Source organism: Asterias amurensis, chromosome 19, assembly GCF_032118995.1.
Source record: "Asterias amurensis chromosome 19, ASM3211899v1".
Lineage (NCBI taxonomy): Eukaryota > Metazoa > Echinodermata > Asteroidea > Forcipulatida > Asteriidae > Asterias > Asterias amurensis.
Window position 1 is genome coordinate 8,215,311 of NC_092666.1, and position 27,963 is coordinate 8,243,273.

Sequence of the window (27,963 nt, forward strand, 5' to 3'; positions counted from 1 at the left end):
AATTTTGCAAATCAAAACACCGTGGTTGAAACCAAATGACATAGCCATGGCAGTTTGAATACGTGCAACAAGACTTGCAGTCTATGGTATGGACATATTGACTGCTATAAGGGGCATAGTTAAAACTATAGGCCCAAGGTGATGTCAAAACTATAACTATGCCCGAAGCGAAGCTGAGGGCATAGTCATGGTTTTGAGAGTCAATATTTGTTTAATATACCGAATACAGATTCTTCTCATCAACAACACTCTGACTATACGGTGGAAGGTCGTCTGTGAAGAAAGGTCGCGCCGTGACACGGAACGCTAGTCGTACACATACATCTGTACATTCTACATATCATATTTGCGTTATTTTCAGAGCGGGCATAGTCACTATGACGTCATCTTGATAGACAAGATGGGGGGGGGGGGGGGGGTGGGGCATAGCTATTTCCATGACTCCATTTTAACTAATCAGATTAGAGGATTCGGTACATGAGGTGTACAACTTTTAGTATCGAGTACCATAACGTACTGCGACAAACAATATCACTTCAAGCGCATTGTTAAAGTCACCTGGAAGTGGTATTTTGTCAAAATAAAGCTTTTATCACTAAAATATGTGTTTTGGTGAGTGGACTATTATTAAACAAATAACTAAGGTTCTAAATAATTAGTTTCCATTTTACTTACACATTTAAAAGTAGGCCTGACCAGAGAGGGCGCTCTTCGTGACGTCAATCGAGGCACGATATTTGAATAGAAAATGTGTAGTCTGGCCCCGTAAACTACGTCTGGATAACTGATCGGTATGATGCCTACGTACAGAACTACGGTCAAAAAATCAAAAATTTATTTATTGTTCATAAACTTATACTTCCAGGTGACTTTAAAGGAACACAATGCCTTGGATCGGTCGAGTTGGTCTTTGAAAAGCGATAAAATGCATTATGGGTAGAAAGATGTTTTAAAAGTAGAATACAATGATTCACACAAACACGCTCGAAATTGCACGGTTTCCCAGTTACCTCGTCGACTAACACGGTCGGCCATTTTTGTTGACTCACATATAATGGCAGTCCGTGTTAGTTCGCAAAGTAAAAGGAAAACCACGCAATTTCGGGGCCAATTAGTGTGGATCATTGTATTCTACAGACCTATAGACCAACTCGGCCAATCCAAGGTAACGTGTTCCTTTAAACAGCATATTTATATCAATCTATAAAAAGAGGATGTTTTAAACTTCTGTGGTATTTATGAATTCCCCACAAAAACTGATTAAGTTTACTTCGAGCTTGACTAAATGGTATATGTATTCAAATAAACAAACAGTAAGTAGGGAGAATACAATAAAATCTGATGCAATTTTTCAAAATGTCCATAGATTTACATTAAACCTAAAGGGTTTAAAGATAATGATAGTGGAAAGCTTCCCTTCAAATCTTATTTACTGAGGTGCTGTAGTTTTTGAGAAATGAGTAAAACAATGTCATGAAAATCCGTTTGTAAATGATTAAAATAATTTTCGTCTCATGAAACGAAAATTATTTTCATGACATTGTTTTACTCATTTCCCCAAAACTACAGCACCTCAGCACGTAGTATTTTCAGAGAAGCTTTCTACTATCATTATCTTCAAACTGTGTAAGTTTAGTGTAAATCTGTGGACATTGTGTATTTTGTCCTACAAAAGTTACATAGACCCTTTAAAACAATACCCTTTATAATGTTTGTAAGGGTTACTAAAGTATTGAAGCCCTATCGAACTTTTTGTGTATCATTCTTAAAAGAAGGCAAACAAAATATAACATCAAACAACTTTTTTACTATATTTCTAGATAGGATTATAGGATACAAACAATTGTACTATAAAATAGAAAGTCCATTTATACTTTGCTCTGACAGTGGACCGCCACACATCAGTCCAGCAGAAATATTTATCCAATTTATTATACACATTGAAAGAGGCTGATGAAGGTTGTTGTTATCTTAGTAAGGATCGATTTTTTTTTTATGCACATTTCAATTGTTACATCCCATAAGGATCTCATGATTATTTAATTGACACTGAACACCTTTGGCGGTTATCAAAGACCAATCTTCTCACTTGGTGTATCGAAACGTTTATGCATATTATGCATAAAATAACAAGCCTGTGAAAATTTGAACTTAATTGGTGTATCGAAGTTGCGAGATAGTAATAAAAGACAAAACACACTTGTCACACGAGGTTGTGTGCCTTCACTTCAGATGCTTGAGTTCGGTACCACAAAATCTAATTCTGAGGTCTCGAAATCAAATTCAAATATTTTAAGTGGAAACTTACTTTCTCAAAAACTACATTACTTCAGAGGAGCCGTTTCTCACAATGTTGTATACTACCACAGCTCCCCATTGCTCGTGACGAAGTTAGTTTTTATGCTAACAATATTATTTTGAGTAATTACCAATAGTGTCCAGTGTCTATAACTCTAACAATTAATCAAATTTTGCATTTTATAGCTTAATGTTTAAACCAACATATACAACTATAATTCGTAACAAGAAGTAACTCACACATTATATTGCTAGAAGAGCTACCAATAATCATTACGAGTATTGTATTTTGCTATCTAGCAGGAATTTAAGATACAAACACTAATCATAAACACAAAAAATTCATAGCAGTTTAATATTTATTTGTTCGCTCTAGTTCTATTGGACCACGATACACAGTCCAGTATGTTATTGTTTATAGAATTTGAAAGAAAACTACAACAACACCTCTCAGTACAGACTGTAATGATGTTGTTTTATCTTAATGACTGCAGTATTCACCATTGTCAACGGTTTGGATTGAGTTAATTAGTGTGATGTCACAGAGAGATCTGCCGCCGATTTCACGAAACGCTAGGATTAATCCTATCTCGAGTTTGGACGAGTGACATGTATAATACTTAGAATGGGTTCAATGCGTCCCTACGTCTATGGATACGGAACTTAAAGACAGTGGACACTATTGGTAATTGTCAAAGACTAGTCTTCACAGTTGGTGTATCTCAACATATGCATAAAATAACAAACCTGTGAAAATTTGAGCTCAATCGGTCATCGAATTTGCGAGATAATAATGAAAGAAAAAAACCCTTGTGTCACGAAGTTGTGTGCTTTCTGATGCTTGATTTCAAGACCTCAAATTCTAAACTTGAGGTCTCGAAATCGAATTCGTGAAAAATTACTTCTTTTTTGAAAACTACGTCACTTCAGAGGGAGCTGTTTCTCACGTTTTATACCATCCACCTCTCCCCGTTACTCGTCACAAAGTGAGGTTTTATGATGATAATTATTTTGAGTAATTACCAATAGTGTCCACCGTCTTTATCTCGTCCTAATAAGATTAATCCTAAGTTAGAAAGAGTTTGGTGAAATCGACGGCAGATTCCTAAATATGTGGTAACAACTCTTCTGCGTTTTTGCATTGGGACACTGATCAAAACTTTATTTTATTTGTTTAGGATTTTCGTTCTTGTATTCGAATACATAGTAATCTCAATGCACTCGTTTTTCTTTCTGTGCAAAAAGCATCAGATTTTAATTTCAGTCTCGTTGATACTTAATGAATTATACCGGGTTTAGCTCTATATACACATGCTTGATTAAATGGTATGCTGTTGAAGTTACCACATCTCACAAGGCTAAACAAAAATTATGATTATTATCAAGACTAAAAATTCTTCTAATTTTGTTTTCCAAAGCTTTCAAAAAACAATCTACAATAGGCTTATGTTTAAATCTATACATACAATTATAATGATTAAACATGTATACTTCACACACAGTTTTGCTAACAGACTAGTTACCAATAACCATGAATAAAATTGTTTGCATTACGTTTATAAAAGGCAAAATGTTTTGAAATGCATGTTGTCCGAGGAAAACTATCAAGTTGGAATGTTTAAGTTTATTATCATGCATTGTTTGATAAGAACAGTAAAATGTACATTTGAGCTGATTATAAACCAATAAGAAACTCCTCCTCTAAACCACCCTTAAAGGGTAAACAAAAATATCTCTTAATGTGTGTGTACCGAGTGGACATAAATTATTTGAATGTACATAACTTGCTGAAGTTGGTCATATAGAGCAAGGACACAGTCCAAAAGAGGACTGATTAACATCCAATATAACATAGCACTACTCTGAGGAATAAGACATAGATGTTTCTGATGTCTACTTGCAACAATCAGGCAACAATTACAAAATCGAATCCATCTTTATTATATTACAACATCATTGATTAATTGCTACGATGCTGTAAAGATCTATTTAGCTATCACAACAGGTGTAGGCCTTTACAGTTATAAATACATGTCTTTATAAACAATTTGACAGCTGGGTGCTGTTTTATAACCATTACATCTCAAACAGGAATGCATCATAATGTACCAAACGTTTTCTTTGTTCATTTTTTCATGAACTAAAAAAGTTGCTTACTTATATGGTTTATAACAATGTAATAAGAATAGTGTAAAAGGTGCACCATGTCTTCTATCCCACTCTTCCACTACAGAGTAATAAATCTTAAAATGATTAAAACATTCAGAAACATTTCTTAAAACGAGAGGAGTACTATTGCTGATTGTGTGAGTTTAAGCACATACAATATCTCGCTGGAATCAATAAGAGAGCTTTTGAGCTTAAATTTCAGTTATCAACAATTTTGATATCACACCTTGGCTGGTGGCTGGCAGCTGTCCTCACCTTTCGGCTAACAACAACAGCCACCAGCCACCAGCCACCAACCCGCTCACTAACCTGCTGTTAATACCAGCTTCTCACACTTGTATTCCCTTAAGTATAACGCCATGAAAGGGATAAAGGGTTATGTAATCTGTATGGCTACCACCATTTTTTTCCTTTTTCCTTTTGGTATATATTTTATTTATGGTATATATACAACGAAATGACCAGAAGCAGAAGCTGAACTTAAGGGGTCAAAGTACATCTTAAAAACAGCAGCAATCACATATTAAAAGGCAATTACGTGTTAAAAGTACAAAATTTACAAAACGCTACATAAAAACATTACATTTTAGCAATTATGGAATTAAAAATTACAAAACTCACTGGGTCTTTTGGTAAGATAAGCATAGTAACCAGGTTTATCCAGTCCCTCTAGCATTTCTGAAATAAAACAATAAAACTGAAAAGGAACAATAAGAGTAATGTTTTTACAGCCTTAAATTAGTAACTACACATCTTTTATTTGATCTTTTTGTTCTAAAAGAATTGGTAAGTGCATTTTTTGTTTGCATTACTCCACATGCATTAGCAGTGACACATACACTGACCTAATACTCAAGAGCTGGAACCTTTGTTTACCTTCATTAACAATTGTCTGTTGTTTTGTTTGTTAAAGAACAATATGCTTGTTACCTTTCCCTTCAACAACTCAACCAGATCATTCCTTTCAACCCTCTGCAAGTTTAATGACAAAGTGTTGAAAGCCGCCTCTCCAAATGAGTCAAATCCCTCCATCCACCTGACTAGCATGCAGAATATCTGGCTGTTGACTCTCCCAGAACCCTTGCTTCTCACTGCAGTAAGTTCACGATTTATGATGCCTAAATAGGTTGCCAAATCTTCCCACTCTGGACCTAGCTTTTTAGCTAAATCTCGAAGACATATCTCAGCATCTCCTTCCGTCTGAAAGTAAATACATACAAGTAAAATTCCATAAACAATAACACATGTTAAACTTCTTTGTTTGATGACCCTCTCATCCCATTAATTGGTTGTTTTAAAACATGTTGACTGACTGTTCAATATATTATTTATTCTGAGGTCCAAAGTGCCTTTATGTGAAGTTGATATTGAGTTCTCAATGGGCATTAGTTTCTCAAAAGGAATGCAACCATAGGTAGTTTTCAACAAGAGAAAACTGCGCGCATACACACAATCATGTAATGGAATCTCAGTCCCCTCGTATTTGTCTCCATTGTGCTCAAATACAATGAATAAAACCGTGGAGGCATTAACAAAACAACATTAGAAATGACGAGCTGTCCTCGTTGTTTAGGTGAATCGAAGCTTTGCACATTAAGAATGCATGTTAAGAATGACCTTTCTTATCAGTCATCAAAGGTACATGAAAAACATGTTTCCAAAGGAATTAATTTGCAAAACACAAAACCCGGCATCAACTGATTTAACTCAGATTTGTTTTATTTTTAGTTATAATTCCTTTTACCCTCGGCAATTTCAAAAATAATTGATTTTTCTTTTAATCATGGTCGACTTCAATATGCTGTACAAGAAGGACAAAAAGTGTCTTTGCCTGCTATATTTTTGACAGATATCCACTTGTTTAATCTGCCTCAATCCACCCCTTGTGGTCAAACCAGCCCCACCCCTTATCAGTTTTATTTGTCTACCCTTACTTTTTCTGTGCACTTCTTGCCTCCCCTTCCCCCTCCCATTTCTTGATTTATTCATCTCCACTTTAGCCTTTAAGAAATACTTTACTAGGGTCGACACATCACGGCATTAACATTTTTTTTGCTAAACTTGGAAAACAAACCAATGTCAAATAACCCGTAGTATTGTATATTTCTTATACAAAGAAGTTTTTTGCTGAACTTTTAAAAATGATTTCACCTTTAAAAATTCAATTTAACATAGTCTTACAATATGAGACATTTGAAATTTAGTCAATCCTCCAGACCATTGCCAACATCCAACTTTCTAAATCTGGACGTTTTAGCTGTAAATGTTTGTTTGATTAATGAGTAATTGAATCATACATTACCAGTGACTCATTGTCAAGAAACTGCAAGATTGATTCAGCATCTGTTCGTTCACCACCTGATTAAACAGAGATTGAATCATGAGTTTAAGAAAGACAATAAAGAAGTTCACTTTTTTATTAAATACCATTTATTTTCTAAACTTTAATTAATTGAGACTTGCTGACCACTTTGTGAAGGGGAGCTCCAGCACTAAAGTTTTAAGTTTTCAAGAGTTCCCTTTTTTCTAGTGTTATTGCCCAATACTATGTTTAACAAACATGTTATGCCTTGGTTATGGGGGTTTTCCTTTGAAAACAAAAAAGGTTATCTCCAGACTCCCCACCCCAATGTTAATTTTGAATTTAGAATGTCTTTTTGTCCGGGAAAAACTGGTGTCCGTTACCTTGCATAATAAAATTAAGACACCTGAACCCTTTTTTCGGCAGTGTGATTTGGCATGAAAGAAGAATCAAAGGTACAACATTTTGAAAAATATACAATGTTTCCCCATGATTAAGATGATATAAATAACTTTTACATGACCAATGTTAATGTTAAAGTAGACATCTTTGAGCTCACTTATATTAACGATTTGTGTTAAAAGTGTAATTGTAGGAATGTCAGTGATATGCTTCTATTTGAGTAATTTAAAAAAACGGTCAACCCTTGTGGTAACTATTGTAGTGCTTTGGAACATACTTTGAAATAGAAAGGTTGGCTAGAGCAAAGATCTCATAAAACAAGATAGGCACTGGCCCGGGTATTGCGTTGTGTGGCAGTATATAACGCCACCTTGGAATTAGGGTCCTGTCTCACGCTCTCACGCACTGCAACCATTTTCACACGCATTGGGGGCAGACCGGGAAAAAAATAAAAATAATGCACAATCTTCAGATTGCAAGCAGTTTTTCAGAATTAACTTGAGCTGGCATGCAAACAGAGTGCAAATTTGAAGATTGCGCATGCTTTTTGCTCTATCAGAGGATTCAGACGACAATTCAGCAATTCGGCCAAGCGCAAAATGTGAATTGCGCACAACTTTGTCACGATTTCTTAGCAAGTTCGTTGGATGTACTCTACGAGCAGAGAAGTGGGGTGAGCGGAGGATTTTGAACATCATTTTAGCCAGAAATTTATCTTTTGGGGAAAAATAATCTGACACAATCGTACCTCCACATTAACCAGCAACATCTCCTGTGTACCTCATGTGAGTTCTAAGTATACTAAAGAGGTTTTTGAAGAACATTTTTCTCCACAAATAGTTTTATGCAAAAAAAAGAAGAAGATATTTCTTAAATAATTTTTTATTTTTTTGTCCCGGGCGGTGATTCGGTGATTCTGTAAAAACCCTTTTTTTTTTTTTTTTTTTTTTTTTTTTTGGGGGGGGGGGGGGTTGAAAAGTCGCACGCATAGCTGGCCTCTGAACTTGGCATCTCTGAAAATGTATGGGGCAAACTCGTATGAAAGACAAGGATGTGAAACTTAAATGGTGGTTGAAACAATATTGTTCTATCCATCTTAAAATTTTGTAGATTTGAGAAAGTATTTCTAATTCTATAGGGGCATTTTTGCAAACGATTAACATGCCTAGTAGGCATTTTTATGCATGAGAACGTACCTGGTTCTATTATCTCTGCTGCTCTTGTGCAATTGAGTTCATGGAAGACTAGTTTCAGATAATGAACAGCGTCCTGGTCAGCAATGTTGTGCTTTGAACACAGGCTAAAGTACGTTGATAGGACTTCCTTTTTATGTGTCTCGGGAGGTATGTATCCATTACCAGAGAGATAATCCAGAAGAGGCAAACCATGGTAACCAGCAGCTTGATTATCAAGAAACTCACAAAGATCATTCACTTTCTGGTCTGATAAGCCACCAAACATCCTCACCTTCTGGCATGGTCTTCTTCGGATTGTACTTGCAATGGTATTCTTAATTGCAGAAAAACAATAAATGAATATAAATGTTATACATGTTTCATTTTTTGTAGGTAGAGGGATAAACAGCAACACACTTGAGGAAAGGTTGTATCTTAAATTCTTGAAAACACAGAATTTATTTGGTACTTCATCATCTCCTCTGGTTTGCCCATACAGCCAAGAGATTTTAATCAATGGTTTTTGAAACATCTACAAGGTAAAATAATAAAAGCAAAAATAATAATGTTGAACATTTCTAGTGCACCATGTCTGTCAATGATGACACTCCTGGCGCAAAAAACAAGAACTCTGCTAATACACAATGACATAAGACAACCAAAAGTTTGAAGGCTATTGTTTCCGAAATAGATATGTTTTGAGATGAGTTTTGAATTTGGAACAAGGATCTGCTTTTCTGAGGATGTGAATTAACGAAATTGATGAATCCAAAATAAATGTATAGCCTATCGGTTGACTTTGAAGGATAGAGGCAGTAGGGATCCTACACAAACTTCTGTCAGATGATTTTGAAGGATTGAGGCAGTAGCGTTCCTACATAAACCTGTATTGATTGATTTGATTTAAAAGGCAGTGGACACTATTGGAGATTAATCAAAATAATTATTAGCATAAAACCTTACTTCGTAACAAGCAATGGAGAGCTGTTGATAATATAAAACATTGTGAGAGACGGCTCCCTCTGAAGTAGCGTAGTTTTCGAGTAAGAAGTAATTTTCAACAAACTTGATTCGAAATCAAGCACCTGGAAGCACACAACTTTGTGTGACAAAGACTTTTTCCTTCATTTATATCTCGCAACATCGAGGACCAATTGAGCTAAAAATTTCACAGGTTTGTTATTTTATGCATATGTTGAGATGCACCAAGTGAAAAGACTAGTCTTTGACAATTACCAATAGTGTCCAGTGTCTTTAAAGGATTGAAGCAGTAAGGATCCTATTCATAAACTCATACCACCCGAGTAATATGCCTGTGATATTTGTTCACAGGACAGGAGAAAGTATAGTATATGAGTGCTAACACACATCGGTGTATGGGTAAAAAAAATAATAACAACAATATTCCCCATCCCCGATGCAAATTTAACATCTATTATAAACTCACATCAGTTGATTTTGAAGGAATGATGCAGTAGTGATCATGCATACATTGCTGTTCTGTTTTGATAACACATTGTACTAAATTAAAACTTACGTTTAAACTTTAAACAAACTATTTTAAGATCAACCTTTATGAGAAAGTTAGGAAATAACAATAAAACATTTAACATTATCAACAGGTGTTTCGGTTCTTGTATGTTTACAGAGCACCCTATTGCAGACACAGATAACATGAGTGCAATAAAAACTTTGTACGATTTATATCAATTATACCAATATACTGAATAATGATAAATTTATTATACTCACAGTGACTTCAGTCATTGATTTATGAAGAGTATTATCTCCACTCCCATCAGTATGGCATGTAGCAGGCTGTCAAGTAAAAAAAGAAATAATTTTAATTTCCGCACTCTGATTAAATTTGTATTCTTGAAATAAAAATTGTATTGTGCCACTAACCACAAAAAAGAAGATATTCTACTAAGATTTTGTGGAGTGGTTTAAGAAATGTTTTCCTTAAATAAGATGTTTTCTTTTTTAGGCCTAATTGTTAGAAACTGTGCATCATTTAATACATGTTACAGAAAAAAATACAATTTGTAATTTCGTAAAAACAAGTGGTCGCACCGTAGAACGGTCATTATTTGTTGCTCAACGAAAATTTACAGAATGGTTCTTATTGTTTGCTTCAACAGGTTAAAGCAATTGTATATCTTTTTTTTTAACTGTTTAACAGCTTCATTCCTATACAATTGTAGTTGTATAAAAAAAGTACAATTAAAGGATTTGGGTACGTTTTCAAAATGTCCACAGATTTACATTAAGCCCACACGGTTTGAAGATAATGATAGTAGAAAGCTAGTTTTTGAGAAATTAAAAAAACAAGTCACAAAATCATTTTCATCTCAGTGAGACGAAAACTATTTTAGCATGTAAAAACGCATTAACCAGTTATGGTATTATACCATAACATACCACTGGTTACTACGTTTTCACATGCTAGAACTGAGGTGAAAATTATATTTGTGACATTGTTTTACTCATTTCTCAAAAACTACAGCACCTCTCATCAGTAAGTAATATCTTAAGGGAAGCTTTGTACTACCATTATCTTCGAACTGTTTAAGTTTAATGTCACTGTGGACATTGTGTTTTGTGTTGGAAAACAGTAGCCCTACATAGACCCTTTAAGCTGTGAAAAATTAATTTCCAAAAGTGGTAGGAACACACTCCGGAGTGAATAATGTCCATGCGGGAAGAATAATCCACAATCTAAAAGCTTAACTATATGGTAACGCTTCTTGTATTCAAACTTTCGGGAATAAATCGTGATTTCTTTTTCCCATAACCAGACTGTACACGTTTGGCTCTGTGGGCCTATTATTATTGGTAATGACAGGATATAATGCAGTTCAAGAAAACTTTGAAGCACTGCAGTTATGGAAAAAAACACATAATCCCCAAACAGTTCTTACATATACTTGTTGAACATCTTCAGGCCCCCGAGCAACACAGTTCTGGTTCAAGTTGTTATTTCTCATACATGTCATAAGTGTCTGTATGGAAGAGGATAACAATCAACTTTAGTAAGAGACTCTACATGACAGTGTACTACAGAACACAAACAAGAAATGATACATTGATCATGAACAAATCATTCAAAATACACCCACATTCAACATTCTCAAGTACACACTCAAAATAGATAACCATTAAGAATACACAATTTAACGCGTCAATAATCAGTTGCATAAATAGGAAGCCGACTGGAGTTACTCATACAGCTCCTAGTTCAGAATCTCAATTTATTAGATAACTTTTCCAAAAAGGATAATAGAAACAAATAACATCAAAAAACCCCTTTAAGCCTTAATAGACTGTGCAAGTCTCGTGCACACCGGAGCTAGAAAACACGACAGCCGAAAAAAAAAAATTGTTGTCAAATCAAATCTTTGCTTTAAATTATTCTAAATACCGAATTTAAACAACAAAAACACTCATTACAGCTTGTTTCATTTAGTTTTAGCTTTTTAAATTATTTATGCAATTAATCGGTTATAGTTTATGTATAGACAAAAGGAAAATTCTGGGACAAGGATGTTTATTTGATCTTAATTCTTTTTGAAATCCCTGTTGCAAATCTACGCCCGACTGTGAAATTATCAAAAGCTGGGTTTTACGCGGACGCACAATATTCGCGAGGGCGTTAGATTAATGAGTGACGCAGTTTAAAGAGGAAGCTGACCATAGAGTTATATATAAGTTCTTATATATAACTCTATGAAGCTGACGCTTAAATGACCAATGAAAAGGCTGTTCACCTCGCGCGAACAAAACAAGCGTCTGCGTAAGTTTCGTGATCGGAGATGGGCTAAAATTCTTAATTTTTTTCAAGTAACCTGACCTGAGGTCAAGTTTTCATGTCGGTTTTTCTTCGTTATTTTGTTGAATTTATTTGTACTTTTATATATTTTGTTATTAAGTGTTACATTTTCAACAACATATGTAATTTTTATGGTCATCGGTTACGTTAAACTAAAATAATGGACAAAACAAAATCTCCCCAACGTAAAACCCCTTAAGGTTGGGACCACAATGGTCCCGGAGGTTCAAATCTGTTATAGTCTCTAACAATTGTTATAGACTGAATATACTCACCTGACTTGGTACAACATTCAGCCGAATCTTCTTCCCTTGCCTGTTACTTCCTTCTTGTTGCTGGAAGCAATTGACATGTAGAATATCATCTGCGCTGCTTGATTCTTCAATCCTCACAACAAATGTGACTGAATTCTGAGAATACGACCATACATCCTTTTCATTGATCTGTATAGAAACATTACATGAAAACTGTTTTACTCTCATATTAGCTCTAATACAATAACATGCCTTTTAAGTCCGTTTTATACACCAAAGAAAAGATCATTAATAGCATTCTGCACCGTTTTAACTGTCAAATACTCATTATGTACTGCATTTGTACTGATAAATGGGTACATAAGTAAGTGTTTGTCATACTAGATAATTGAATTGATGATCAGTTAGAAACATAAAAGAACTGTTTATTGGAGGCTCGAGTCCTTTGGAAGTTGCTCCAATCCCTTGGAAGTAGCTAGTGTTTCACAAAATGTTAACTTCATGGGTAAACAGAAGCAGCAGTAAAATAAAATTATCTTCAACACAATGTAGTAAATTGGTTTTGTATTTGTATTGCATCCCTTACTCGATTTGTTTGCGGTTTCACGTTCCATCCAATTGTTTCTGCCATCTCCACCTGCATGTGCCCTTTACCTTTGAGAAATTTCAGATCTCTAAAGGCATCCAAGATTTCTGATCGTTTTCTGTCCTCAAATCCAACAACTCTCTGTCAGGCAAACAGTTCAGAATACCATTAGAAGAGATTAAACAAGTATGGTAATTGAAACAAATCATTCACATTTATCTGGAAAACACCCATCAAAGCAGAATGTACGTTATTTCAACTTTGCGAAGTGAGTTTAAGATCTAAATTCTGCAATTTTGTTTATCTAAAACCACAAATTAGTTTAGTTGTCTGTAAGATTCTAGATTTAAATAAGACAAACCTACAATTCCTTCAATGGGTCTGTAAAAACATAAATGTATGTGTTTATGTGACGGTCACGAAACTATCTTTCTTTTTTGCCGGCTTCCATTAATAATATCCTCAGACAAAGACTTGAGAACATTAAGTTTACTCCATCAACAGTTTTTTTTGTGTTATATCTTTTATTACCCACTTTTGCAAAAGGTTATTAAGTACCTGCTCTGAAACCTTGTCATCCTTCCAAACGTAAACCCGCAAAGAATAACATTCTGGACCAAGGCTATCTCCAAAGGCACCAACTCTAACTCGTTTTCGACGTTTACCCGAGGATCTGCCAAACAATGCGAACCAAGAGAAATGGTTGACCAGAAAAATTGCCTTGTCTCCCTTAGAAGACACCAACTGACCATCAGTGCTGCTACCAAGGGCTTGCCAGGATTCTGAAGAATCTGAAGACATCTTAGCAGTAAACTCCCAATCAGACGACTCTGCATGATGAGGAAAAGACAACACCACACTGTCTTCAAATGTGAGACCTGGAGGACCACATTGAACCTTTGGTGACAATTGTTCCTCTTCACTATTGACTGTATCAGCAACTACTTCATCAGGGTTGACATATATATACACCAGCTGGGGAGGGCCTTCAGGTATTGCACCATGCGGAATGTAAAGGTGCACATCATATTTCTCCAGAGCCAAAATGCCACCTCTATCATTGAAGAAGCCAACTTCCATGTATGGTAACTGCAGCAAGATGTCAGTCTTCTCATTAGGACTGATGTCCAATGTCTGTTTGTTAAACTCATTCAATACCTCTTCAAGATGAGAAGGCGTTTCTGGAAAATAACAAAAGTTATCCCATTCACAAAATGTTTTTTTTTAAATTATGGAAAAAGGCATATGTGTTTCAATGGGATTTCAAATTGTACATAGTTGGAAAATAATCAAGTGTGGTTTGCAGAGACACCATGTAAATAAACCTTCTCTATAAGCTGCAGTGGTTCTGAAAAGAACCGGGTTAACAATCAGTTATTCTCATAATACCACAAGTCAGAGAGTTTCTTTTTATTTGCATGGTGTCTCTACAAACCTTACTTGATCATGAAGGATTAGGTTGCACGAATTTAGCACATGTTTTTTTTTAAAGCCAATTTTCAAAAGGCAATTTGGTTAAGAAATACCCCAGTTGAAGTAACTAGAGGTTTGTTTTCCTTTAAAAAATTTTAATACACATAAAAGGTGCAAGTTTCTAGATGATTATCATGACAAAAAGCAATGTATACTCATCCTCTACTACTACAGTGCTTCTCCTCATGGTAATAGCCAGGCATTATTTAGTTCAAATTTGTATGGACCAGCCTTTGACTGTTTGCTCACCATTTCTTATTGCCATCTGTGTATCTGCTTGAGTAGTCTGTGTGATTGAAGTAAATCCTGCAGCATCCAGATTGCTGTCTTCATCAATGGGCTTGTCAGTGACATCCTGATCACAAAAAAACATATTTTTGGTTGTACATTCACTCTCATGTTGTCCAGTAAAAGTTAGTCCACTTTGTGGTAAAAGCAAGACACTCTGCACTTTTACTTTATACCCAAACAAGACATTTTAGATAATGTGCCATCTCAAGTTCCATGTACACTTTTTGTTCTTGAAACTGATTGGCAGACAATTTGAAAAGATTTCGGATAGGACACAATTACTCAAGACTGATAGATGCTTCCAGACTTCTGTATTTGTTTACAACTCATCGGAGGAACATTTTGGGAGAGTTTACCTTTAACCGAGTGCAGCGAAGAGCTGAATGTAATTCTGGAAGGGATATTTTCAAACTAATGGCATTCTGAGATCTCCTCCATACTTTAAGACCAGTCTTAGTTACAATGGCAAATGACGGAGGTTTTGCCCCCACAGTAGCCAGGTTAGGTGCTGGCCTGCATTTTCTCCCTTCTGACACTTCTGACGTTGCTTTTGAGATATTATTAGTTGGTACAAGATAAATAGTGTACCTTTGTTTATTAAACATATTCATTGACCATTTGTTAAAACCCAATCAATAATTAATTGCACCTCGTTTGCGTTGCATCTTAGACTATATAGGATTTTTTTGCGATTTTTATTCAGCGATAATTTAGAGATTTTTGTATCCACAAATTCAAAATACTAAGAATAGTCAATACTTACAGATACTATGGTAGCCTCAGGAGACCCTCCAGATTCAACTGAAGCTTGTTCTAAAGCAAATTACAAGTTTAAATATCATCAATGAGTGATGTTTATAGATAGGATTTGAAGCATTGCATGGTGAGATATCAATATATATTTGGTTTGTGGTAACACCATGTGTGTATCTACTTGCCAGGTAGAGTTAGATCTATCAGAGTGTTCGGGAGACTTCTCAGTTCGGAGAAGAACTGTCCTGTTTTTAACTACTATCTGGGAAGAAGGTATAAAAAGTTGGCTCGGACTACTACTTAATGATCGTAATTAATTGCACTACTGTGGAGTCAGCTTGCTCTAATCATTGACAAGAGCAAGGTAGTCGAAACGTTGAGACCAATTCAAGAACTAAATCCGCATTGCTTGATTCACATAGGTGTAGGCCCTAAATGTAAAACATTTAAGTTATTTTTGCGCTTAGTGTAAGTTTATTAATTATTGAATTGAATTGTTACATGTAAACTGCTCAAAAAAAATTAGGAAACTTTTTTTAACCAAGTATATCTTTATTATTTATAACTCCCTTTGTATATATGTTATATTATCAATGCAAAGCTGAAGTGTTCCTCTTTTAAATGATACCACATTTGCAATGATGACATGTTGCTGAATTTGGCTACATGAATGACAATGAGGCAAAGTCACAATTTAAATGTGCCAAAATTACCATTATCTGTGCTTTTTTATATTTATTTTTTATTTTTATGCAAGTCGCCAGACACACAAGGCCTGAAGGCCACTTCAAGGTGTGGGCTACAATTATTTTTGTCCAGAGGCCGTTGCCACCTACTCCTAGCTTTGCATTGATAATATCACATATACAAAGCGAGTTATAAATAATAAAGTTACACTTGATTGAAAAAAGTTTCCTTAATTTGTGTGGGCAGTTTATATGATCTGATCCAATTCCCTGTAAGAAATAAGTTTGTTCTTACCTTGTCTTTTAGTCCTTGTCACTTCAGCTTTATGCAAGAATCTTATTTGACCATACATGATCTCCCTTTCATTGTTAACAGATTTTTCATTTTCGCCATAAATCGTCATGTCAATAAAATCTGTGACGCTGTCCATGACGTATTTCCAGTAGTCAATACCATGGGACATCCTACCATGAATGCGATGCACAGAATATACCGAACATACCGCCATAAAGATGGAATGACCAATGTGCTGGTCTTGCCATCCTCTATGACATTGCACCCACTGGAGACAATCTTTCACCAAATCAGTCTGTTCTGTGATCAGTTCCAGTTCGTTTTGATGTTTACCAACCTCTCCTGCTGGCAGATCCTCTTGCTTAACGGACGCTTTCTCCAGCTTGCTGCCTTTTTTCTGCTTTTGCAGATCTGTGAGGTTTTGAACCAATTGCTGTTGTGTGTTAATGAGCACATTCAGATTCTTCATGTACTGCTCTTGATAGGCAGGCTTCTTTACTAGCAGGGTCTGTGGAACCAACTCTTGGAAATCATCAACTAGCATTTGTTGACAGTAAGATACACTCTCTGTCATGTACAATTTTGTATCATACTTTTGGACACGTGATGAAGAACCATAACTTCTGCTCAGCTCTATTCCAAGATTGTTCAATGTTTCCTGTAACGTAAATTGGGCTTTCTTCATTTTGTCTTGATGTTGTGTCTCTGATACTTTGGTGTCTGTTTTCATTTGAGCTTCATCAACAGATTTCATCCTATGTGGATTCAGCTTTAATGACACCAAGTGGATCTTACTCAAAAGAACATCTAATTCTGACAAGTCTCTTGATGTCTGTTGATCCAGTTGACTGTCAGTTGCTCTTTGGTTTACACTTGTAGCCATTTCTTGTTGGAAGTTTACAAGCTGTTCCTGCTCTTTGATCAATTTCTCCACCAATGAATGTAACTGAGGAGGAGTATCTGTTGTAACCAGGTTTGAGAGCTCATTAATTTCCTTTGAGATATGCCTCATATGCTTCAGAGGAAACAAACAAATAAATCAGAAAATTTTTGAAATAAATGAAAAAATAAGGTTAAAACGATATGAAGAGGTACTTTAAAGGGAAACATGCAAAGGGAACGCAAGGATGGGGGAAACTATCTCAGATAAAATAGGGCATTCAACTGTAAGAAGTCTTGGTCCATAAAGATATTTAAAGAACTGAGGGATCAAGGCCAACTTACTAGAGTATTTCTTATAGATTGATTAAAGATTGACCAATAACGATACCTTTTACTAGTTTCAACCAAAGGAAGCTGCATCCAAAGTAGTGGATTCTTTAGTAACAAGTAACCAATTATCTAGTCAAGCTTAAGACCTATCCAACAACGTAGCTTATTAACTTAGCCATGTAAAATACATCACGTCTTTAGTCATCAGGGAAAAAAGTACATCACTTCACTGTTTCCTGAACTACCATGACAATTATGAAATCCTGACAGCATTTTGTAGATCATAGCTGATACCAAACAAAGCACTTGTTCGTTTCAGGTAATTATGCTAACAATTTCCAGGATTAACTAAATCTCGATATCATTACTCTATTCAACTACATTATTAAGTGCAAGTTATTTGCTGATTATAATGTATATTTCTGTACAAGTAATCCTCAATGTCTGCACAAACTTCTTCAGATCAACTGCAGGTAACATATAGGTCACTAATGGTTACAAATAAAAAGGTCAACATTGGCCGAGAAATATAAGAACCTATTCGCATTAAATTTCATTGATTTCAAGTAAATTTAAGGCCACTTTTACCTCCATATGCTACGCATTAGTCTCTGAACCACAATTCCCCGCTACAATTATAAAGTGGCATCCGCTTTTGACTAAAGTAATTATTGATCAGAGAAAGTGTCTCACCTCAGTTTTGTCTTCTTGCCGTTTCTTTAAAGCTTTATAAAAAAAATAAAAAAACATAAATCAGGCCTTTCATAGTAGCAGTTAAAATCCTAAACCAAGCACATTTGGAAACTTTGAAAGACCAGCTTTCAAAAACAATACCAACCTTAAACAGTTTCAAAAACACAAATTTTAACTTAAAATTGAGTAAAATTTTTTTTACATCTCTTTTGATTATTAAATGAGCACTGAGAGTGACGCATGGTGTGTCAAGGTGGAGTGAGGGTAGATGAAGAGAGTGAGGCATGGTGTGCCAAGGTGGAGTAAGGAAAGTTGAAGAGAGTGAAGCATGTGCTGTGCCAAGGTGGAGTGAGGGAAGATGAAGAGTAAAGCATAAAGAGCCAAGGTGGAGTGAGGCAAGATGAAGATAGCGAGGCATGGTGTGTCAAGGTGGAGTGAGGGAAGATGAAAGAGTGAGGCATGGTGTGTCAAGGTGGAGTGAGGGAAGATGAAGAGGGGGGAGGCCTTGTGAGCCAAGGTGGATTAAGGCAAGATGAAGAGAGTGAAGCATGGTGAGCCAAGGTGGAGTGAGGGAGATGGAGAGAGTGAAGCATGGTGTGCCAAGGTGGAGTGAGGCAAGATGAAGATAGCGAGGCATGGTGTGTCAAGGTGGAGTGAGGGAAGATGAAAGAGTGAGGCATGGTGTGTCAAGGTGGAGTGAGGGAAGATGAAGAGGGGGGAGGCCTTGTGAGCCAAGGTGGATTAAGGCAAGATGAAGAGAGTGAAGCATGGTGAGCCAAGGTGGAGTGAGGGAGATGGAGAGAGTGAAGCATGGTGTGCCAAGGTGGAGTAAGGGAAGATGAAAGAGTGAGGCATGGTGTGTCCAGGTGGAGTGAGGGAAGATGAAGAGGGGGGAGGCCTTGTGAGCCAAGGTGGATTAAGGCAAGATGAAGAGAGTGAAGCATGGTGAGCCAAGGTGGAGTAAGGGAAGATGAAAGAGTGAGGCATGGTGTGCCAAGGTGGAGTGAGGGAAGATGAAGAGAGTGAGGCATAGTGTGCCAAGATGGAGTAAGGGAAGATGAAGAGAGTGAGTAAGGGTGAGCCAAGGTGGAGTGACGAATGATGAAGAGACTGAAGCATGGTGTAGGTGGAGTGAGGGAAGATGAAGAGAGTGAGGCATGGTGAGCCAAGGTGGAGCGAGGAAAGATGAAGAGAGTGAAGCATGGTGTGCCAAGGTGAAGTGAGGGAAGATGAAGAGAGTGAAGCATGGTGTGCCAAGGTGGATTAAGGCAAGATGAAGAGAGTGAAGCATGGTGTGCCAAGGTGGAGTGAGGGAGATGAAGAGAGTGAAGCATGGTGAGCCAAGGTGGAGTGAGGGAAGATGAAGAGAGTCAGTCATGGTGAGCCAAGGTGGAGTGAGGAAAGATGAAGAGAGTGAAGCATGGTGTGCCAAGGTGGATTAAGGCAAGATGAAGAGAGTGAAGCATGGTGTGCCAAGGTGGAGTGAGGGAAGATGAAGAGAGTGAAGCATGGTGTGCCAAGGTGGATTAAGGCAAGATGAAGAGAGTGAAGCATGGTGTGCCAAGGTGGAGTAAGGGAAGATGAAGAGAGTGAAGCATGGTGAGCCAAGGTGGAGTGAGGGAAGATGAAGAGAGTGAGGCATGGTGTGCCAAGCTGGAGTGAGGCAAGATGAAGAGAGTGAGGCATGGTGTGCCAAGGTGGATTAAGGCAAGATGAAGAGAGTGAAGCATGGTGAGCCAAGGTGGCGTGAAGGAGATGAAGAGAGTGAAGCATGGTGTGCCAAGCTGGAGTGAGGCAAGATGAAGAGAGTGAGGCATGGTGTGCCAAGGTGGATTAAGGCAAGATGAAGAGAGTGAAGCATGGTGAGCCAAGGTGGAGTGAGGAAAGATGAAGAGAGTGAAGCATGGTGTGCCAAGGTGGAGTGAGGAAAGATGAAGAGAGTGAAGCATGGTGTGCAAAGGTGGATTAAGGCAAGATGAAGAGGGTGAGGCATGGTGAGCCAAGGTGGAGTGAGGGAAGATGAAGAGAGTGAAGCATGGTGAGCCAAGGTGGAGTGAGGCAAGATGAAGAGAGTGAAGCATGGTGTGCCAAGGTGGTGTGAGGGAAGATGAAGAGAGTGAAGCATGGTGTGCCAAGGTGGATTAAGGCAAGATGAAGAGAGTGAGGCATGGTGTGCCAAGGTGGAGTGAGGGAAGATGAAGAGAGTGAAGCATGCTGAGCCAAGGTGGAGTGAGGAAAGATGAAGAGAGTGAAGCATGGTGTGCCAAGGTGGAGTGAGGCAAGATGAAGAGAGTGAGGCATGGTGTGCCAAGGTGGAGTGAGGGAAGATGAAGAGAGTGAAGCATGGTGTGCCAAGCTGGAGTGAGGCAAGATGAAGAGAGTGAAGCATGGTGTGCCAAGGTGGTGTGAGGGAAGATGACGAGAGTGAAGCATGGTGTGCCAAGGTGGATTAAGGCAAGATGAAGAGAGTGAGGCATGGTGTGCCAAGGTGGAGTGAGGGAAGATGAAGAGAGTGAAGCATGGTGTGCCAAGCTGGAGTGAAGCAAGATGAAGAGAGTGAAGCATGGTGAGCCAAGGTGGAGTGAGGCAAGATGAAGAGAGTGAAGCATGGTGTGCCAAGGTGGTGTGAGGGAAGATGACGAGAGTGAAGCATGGTGTGCTAAGGTGGATTAAGGCAAGATGAAGAGAGTGAGGCATGGTGTGCCAAGGTGGAGTGAGGGAAGATGAAGAGAGTGAAGCATGGTGAGCCAAGGTGGAGTGAGGGAAGATGAAGAGAGTAAAGCATGGTGAGCCAAGGTGGAGTGAGGGAAGATGAAGAGAGTGAGGCATGGTGTGCCAAGGTGGTGTGAGGGAAGATGAAGAGAGTGAAGCATGGTGTGCCAAGTTGGATTAAGGCAAGATGAAGAGAGTGAGGCATGGTGTGCCAAGCTGGAGTGAGGCAAGATGAAGTGAGTGAGGCATGGTGTGCCAAGCTGGAGTGAGGCAAGATGAAGAGAGTGAGGCATGGTGAGCCAAGGTGGAGTGAGGGAAGATGAAGAGAGTGAAGCATGGTGTGCCAAGCTGGAGTGAGGCAAGATGAAGAGAGTGAAGCATGGTGTGCCAAGGTGGTGTGAGGGAAGATGAAGAGAGTGAAGCATGGTGTGCCAAGGTGGATTAAGGCAAGATGAAGAGAGTGAGGCATGGTGTGCCAAGGTGGAGTGAGGGAAGATGAAGAGAGTGAAGCATGGTGAGCCAAGGTGGAGTGAGGGAAGATGAAGAGAGTAAAGCATGGTGAGCCAAGGTGGAGTGAGGGAAGATGAAGAGAGTAAAGCATGGTGAGCCAAGGTGGAGTGAGGGAAGATGAAGAGAGTGAAGCATGGTGAGCCAAGGTGGAGTGAGGGAAGATGAAGAGGGGGAGGCATGATGTGCCAAGGTGGAGTGAGGGAAGATGAAGAAGGGGGGCATAGTGAGCTGAGAAGGATGGAGGGAAGATGAATAGAGTGAAGCATGGTGTGCCAAGGTGGAGTGAGGCAAGATGAAGAGAGTGAGGCATGGTGTGCCAAGGTGGAGTGAGGCAAGATGAAGAGAGTGAGGCATGGTGTGCCAAGGTGGAGTGAGGGAAGATGAAGAGAGTGAGGCATGGTGTGCCAAGGTGGAGTGAGGGAAGATGAAGAGAGTGAAGCATGGTGTGCCAAGCTGGAGTGAGGCAAGATGAAGAGAGTGAAGCATGGTGTGCCAAGGTGGTGTGAGGGAAGATGAAGAGAGTGAAGCATGGTGTGCCAAGGTGGATTAAGGCAAGATGAAGAGAGTGAGGCATGGTGTGCCAAGGTGGAGTGAGGGAAGATGAAGAGAGTGAAGCATGGTGAGCCAAGGTGGAGTGAGGGAAGATGAAGAGAGTAAAGCATGGTGAGCCAAGGTGGAGTGAGGGAAGATGAAGAGAGTAAAGCATGGTGAGCCAAGGTGGAGTGAGGGAAGATGAAGAGAGTGAAGCATGGTGAGCCAAGGTGGAGTGAGGGAAGATGAAGAGGGGGAGGCATGATGTGCCAAGGTGGAGTGAGGGAAGATGAAGAAGGGGGGCATAGTGAGCTGAGAAGGATGGAGGGAAGATGAATAGAGTGAAGCATGGTGTTCCAAGGTCAACCTTGGGGTGAGGGAAGATGAAGAGAGTGAGGGAGGGTAAGACAAGGTGGAGTGAGGAAAGATGAAGAAGGGGGGCATAGTGAGCTGAGAAGGAGTGAGGGAAGATGAAAAGACTGAAGCATGGTGTCCCAAGGTGGAGTGAGGGAAGATGAAGAGAGTGAAGCATGGTGTGCCAAGGTGGAGTGAGGGAAGATGAAGAGGGGGGGCATAGTGAGCTGAGAAGGAGTGAGGGAAGATGAAAAGAGTAAAGCATGGTGTTCCAAGGTCAACCTTGGAGTGAGGGAAGATGAAGAGAGTGAGGGAGGAAGAGCCAAGGTGGAGTGAGGAAAGATGAAGAGGGGAGGTATGGTGTCCCAAGGTGGAGTGAGGGAAGATGAAGAGAGTGAAGCATGGTGTGCCAAGGTGGAGTGAGGGAAAATGAAGAAGGGGGGCATAGTGAGCTGAGAAGGAGTGAGGGAAGATGAATAGAGTGAAGCATGGTGTTCCAAGGTTGAGTGAGGGAAGATGAAGAGAGTGGGGGAGGGTGAGCCAAGGTGGAGTGAGGGAGGATGAAGAAAGTGAGGCATGGTGTTCCAAGGTGGAAAGAGGGAAGATGAAGAAAGTGGGTAAATGAAATCATTACTTTCATATAAGATGTATGTTGGTTCACCTTCATCTTTATCTGACAACAAAGTTTTTTCCATACTGATCTTGAGCCCTTCCAGGTCAGATTCCTGTACCAGGAGAAAAAGAATGTGAATGTTTCTATCAATCAATGGTGTGACTCCAAGCTTGTTCATAGTGAAAACAAAAATGACACATATATAACATATAATTTTATATACTACAGGGGGAAACAATGCTCTGGAAACTTGAGACTTCATAGCTACATTAAACGAAAATGCATTAAATTAAGTGCTTTTTATTTTAAGAAACAAGGTACATCGTACATACAGTATGGACGGTCATTTGTTAATCAGTAATCTTTTTTCTTCCAACCTTGATTGTTATCGTGACACTTGTGTCGTTGAGCAAGATACTTTACTATAATTGCTTCTCTTCACCCAGGGGTATAAATGGGTACCTGCCAGGGTAGAGGTTGATATTGTGAATAAAAGCTTTCGGAGCGCCACCGCAGCTCGGGGCTGTATACTCCCTATAATGGGAGCTGAGAAAGATTAAAGGGATGTTTATTTGCCCAATGACCAGGTGACTAATGTAAAGCGCATTTATACGGTTTATTGTGAAATGCGCTACATAAGAATTTGTTATTATTATTATCAGCAGTATCTATTTGATATTTAACAGGTAGACTGAAACTTAGAAACTACCAAAGTTTAAAGTGGCATCAGCTTTTGACTAAGATAATTATGTCTTACATCAGTTTGGTCATCTTGCTTCGACTGTTTCAAATCAGTTGGGTCACCCTGCAGTGAGAATCTTACTACATTTGAGTCATCTTGCATCTCTTTCTCTGAATGTAAACAAAATGTAAACCAATTCGTTCGTGAATAGTCTGTTCCTCTAAATCAGGTACATTTACAAAATTTGAAGACCAGATTTGAAAAAAAACACAAAAAAAACCCACATCATCAAACCATTCTTTTCTGTTGTACCCATACATCGATGAGCACTTCATCCTCATCCATTTCCCAAAGTCATGTGATTTGACTTGAACTTTGTTAATATACTGAAATCTGTTTTAACATTATTTCAGTGTATAGTGCTTAAAAGCACTGTATACTCATATAACACTTTCCCATGTTCCTGAAAAAAAAGGAAAATCCATGGGCAAATTACTCAAGTGGGATTTGAACCCAGTGCCCTTGTAATCAAAGAGCAGGTGTTTTAGGAACAATTTTGTTGGTCTTTAGTGGCAGAACAATTGCTCTAAAAAGGTCAAGGTCCAGGTTTTTTCGAATGACTGCAGGATTGTATAATTTGATACACTGCTTAACTATAAACTATTCTTTATCCCTTTTGTAAAATTTAGTATTTATTTAATTGAATTGCATGTTTATGATGTGATCCTTCACTAAGATAACAAACCATAAGTAATAAGTTTGTTCTTCTTACCTTGTCTTTTTTTCCACATTTCAGCTTCATCCAAGAATCTTTCTTGACTGTGAAAGATCCTCTCTTCATAGAGAGCGAATTCGTTCAGTTCGTAGTGCATCGCCATGTGATGATAACCAAAGGTTTCCAGGAAAAACATCCTATGAAAACCACGGGACATCCTACCATGAATACGATGCACAGTAAGTACAGAACAAATCACATTTAATATGAAATGACTAGGTGGCTGCTCTTGCCATCCTCTATGACATTCCATCCAGCGGTGCAAATCTTTCACCAAATCAGTCTGTTCATTGATCAGTTCCAGTTCATTGAGTTGTTGTTTGCCAATCTCCCCTGCAGGTAGATCATCTTGCTTAGAGGGCTCCTTCATCAAATCAGTCTGTTCTGTGATTAGTTCCAGTTCATTTTGCTGCTTGCCAACCTCCCCTGCAGGTAGATCATCTTGCTTAGAGGACTCCTTCTCCAGCTTGCTGCCTTTTTTCTGCTTTTGGAGATCTGTGAGGTTCTGAACCAATTGCTGCTGTGTGTTAATGAGCACATTCAGATTCTTCATGTACTGCTCTTGATAGGCAGGCTCCTTATCCAGTAGGGTTTGTTGAGCCAAGCCTTGCAAATCATCAACTAGCATTTGTTGGCAGTAGTATACACTTTCTGTCATGTACCGTTTTGTTTCACACTTTTGGACATGTGGTGGTGTGTAATTAAGACTTAGTCTGTGACCAAGATGCCTCAGTGTACACTCCAGATCAGAAAGACCCTTTTTCATTTTGTCTTGATGTTGTTTCTCTGATACTTTGGTGTCTGTTTTCATTTGAGCTTCATCAACAGATTTCATCCTATGTTGATTCAGCTTTAATGACACCAAGTGGATCTTACTCAAAAGAACATATAATTCTGACAAGTCTCTTGATGTCTGTTGATCCAGTTGACTGTCAGTTGCTCTTTGGTTTACACTTGTAGCCATTTCTTGTTGGAAGTTTACAAGCCGTTCCTGCTCTTTGATAAATTTCACCATCAATGAATGTAACTGACCTGGTAGCATCTCGGTTGTTACCATAGTTGAGAGCTCATCGATTTCAATTGAGATGTGCCTCAAATTCTTAAGAAAAATCAGAACAGTTTTGAAATGAGTGAAAAGTTAAGGATAAAGTGTAATAAAGAGATGGTATGAAGGGACAAATGCAAACGGAATACATAGTTGGGGAAACTACCCGAGTAATCAGGGCAGTCACCTGTAAGAAGTTTTGGTTTGTGAATCTATTTATACACTTAGCTGAGGGATCAACCGTAAGTGTTCCTTATAGACTGGTAAAAGGTTGACCAGTAACAACTTATTTTATAAGTTTCAACCAAAGGGAGCTGCTTTTGAAGTGGTGGATTGTTTAGTGAAAGACAAGTAAACCATCATGTTATCAAGCTATAAGGCCTATTCAACAATGTAGCTCAAAACTACATGACACAAGTTGATAATCCTTAACACATTTTGTAGATCATAGTTGATTCCCAGCGATAACACAATTGTTTGTTCCCGGTAGGAGTCTTATATGTATAAGTAATTTCGCTCATCATGTATTAATTTGCCAGGATTTAGTTAAATTTGTATGCCAATACACCAGATAATTTGTTACAAGTTGAATATATAAATTTGACATTTTAAATTTGTGCTTTTTGATCAGACAGTTTTACTTTCAAAGATCATTGCCATGAAACTGAAGGGTAACAATCTTAACCCCTAGTAGGTTTACCGCATCAAAGAGGTTTATGCGCAGAGGTGGGGACATGATAAGTCAGAGCTTGCTTGATAATGTTTGTAAGGCAGAAACTTAAACTTAAAATTGATAAGTAAAAACCAACCAGTTACAGTTGTAATGGATTTCGTTGTGCAACATTTCGTTTTGAAAGTGTCGTCCTTAAGTTCAACATCCTCTTGATCGGATTCCATTATCACATTATTGTATTTAATTGTAGATAATGCATCTTTTGTACGCAATAGCAAACTATTTATTAGCAAACCTTTTCTTTTTCCTGCACTTCTCTTGCACTCAGTGGTTCTACTTCTGTGTATTAAAAAAGGCACGCACAAATTAATTGAGTACACCTGTGTATAACTGATAGCAAGAACAATGACAAAACAAACACACTTCTGAGTGTTAACTCTAGTTTAAATGAGCCTCTTTCATTTTGTCATGATGTTGTTTCTCTGATACTTTGGTGTCTGTTTTCATTTGAGCTTCATCTACAGATTTAATCCTATGTAGATTCAGCTTCAATGACACCAAGTGAATCTTACTTGAAAGAACATGTAATTCTGACAAGTCTCTTGATGTCTGTTAATCCAGTTGACTTTCAGTTGCTCTTTGGTTTACACTTGTAGCCATTTCTTGTCGGAAGTTTACAAGCTAGTTTTTGGAAACTAAATCAATTTCTGCTCTGATGTGGATTGCGCAAAGGTAATAAAGTTCTGAGCATCATTTTGCAACTTACTCCATCAATTTTCTCGGGCGTAATGCAAATTCCGTAATTGTTTCGCAAACATCAATTAAATTCCCTCAAAAATGACGTTCGAAACTGGGTGTTTATGACCGGAAAAAAAATATTATGGAAGCTTGACAAAGTGTTTATTTTTGATAGATTTTAGGTATGAGAGGCTGCAATTATCAGGGAAATAACAAATATAAATTATTGACAGAGAATATTTGCTTTGTTTTTCTGAAACTTTTTTGCTCTCTTCTGTCAGGCTTATATTTTCTGTGTTTGGTGTTTTGTTTAATTTTTTTGAAAGTATATCAGTTGGGCCTCACCATAGAAAATAATGAATGTTTCTTTTGCTTTACTTGTGCTATTTTTAAACTTATATAACCACAGGTTTCAAGTGCTCGAGACTCTACTTGTTTAACATGACCACTGCAAGATGAAAACTAACTGAACTATCCTTACATGAACATTTTACTAAACCTAAATATGTATAAAATAATTTAATATATCTTAAAAGGTCAAAATAGTTTTTTGAAAGATGACATTTGAGGTTGTATAATGGTCCATATTTCAAAGAAGTTGCCTTATGTTGTTGGCAGTAACAAACAAAAACTACAAACATGTATCCAGGAGAGAGCGCAATATAAAATCAATAAATTATTATTATTATTATTTACTTACCACGATGTTCTACACTGAAACTACGTGGAGATGAAGATGATCCATAAAAAGATGGAGGTCGAAGTGGAGGAAAATGAGAATAGTAACTCATCGGAGGATCCTGGGTAAAACAAATCGAGGGGAGAATACAGTAAAAGGTTTTCTACGTCTGTGGTCTTTATTTTGTTGTAAAAAACTGAGATAACGAATAATAAAATGCAACCTGAATAAAC

General features: G+C 37.9%; 1 protein-coding gene across 2 annotated transcripts in view; it reads right to left on the reverse strand.

Moving 5' to 3' along the window:
• Positions 1–1,604: 1,604 nt before the first annotated feature.
• Positions 1,605–27,963, reverse strand: part of LOC139951592 (uncharacterized) — a 53,088-nt gene continuing 26,729 nt past the window's right edge. Inside the window, exons 12-28 of one of the 2 annotated variants that reach the window (XM_071950554.1) lie at positions 27,752–27,851; positions 26,609–26,652; positions 24,593–25,694; positions 23,896–23,990; positions 23,187–23,250; positions 18,419–18,450; positions 16,514–17,528; positions 15,543–15,592; positions 14,738–14,843; positions 13,574–14,196; positions 13,016–13,156; positions 12,451–12,618; positions 11,268–11,348; positions 10,099–10,164; positions 8,368–8,680; positions 6,770–6,825; positions 1,605–5,667 (exon numbers count right to left, since the gene is read on the reverse strand). In XM_071950554.1, coding sequence (XP_071806655.1) covers positions 5,320–5,667; positions 6,770–6,825; positions 8,368–8,680; positions 10,099–10,164; positions 11,268–11,348; positions 12,451–12,618; positions 13,016–13,156; positions 13,574–14,196; positions 14,738–14,843; positions 15,543–15,592; positions 16,514–17,528; positions 18,419–18,450; positions 23,187–23,250; positions 23,896–23,990; positions 24,593–25,694; positions 26,609–26,652; positions 27,752–27,851 — 4,404 coding nt within the window. In that variant the 3' untranslated portion in view covers positions 1,605–5,319. Of the gene's footprint in view, positions 5,668–6,769; positions 6,826–8,367; positions 8,681–10,098; positions 10,165–11,267; positions 11,349–12,450; positions 12,619–13,015; positions 13,157–13,573; positions 14,197–14,737; positions 14,844–15,542; positions 15,593–16,513; positions 17,529–18,418; positions 18,451–23,159; positions 23,251–23,895; positions 23,991–24,592; positions 25,695–26,608; positions 26,653–27,751; positions 27,852–27,963 lie in introns of both variants that reach the window. The other variant, XM_071950553.1, reaches the window with a different exon arrangement.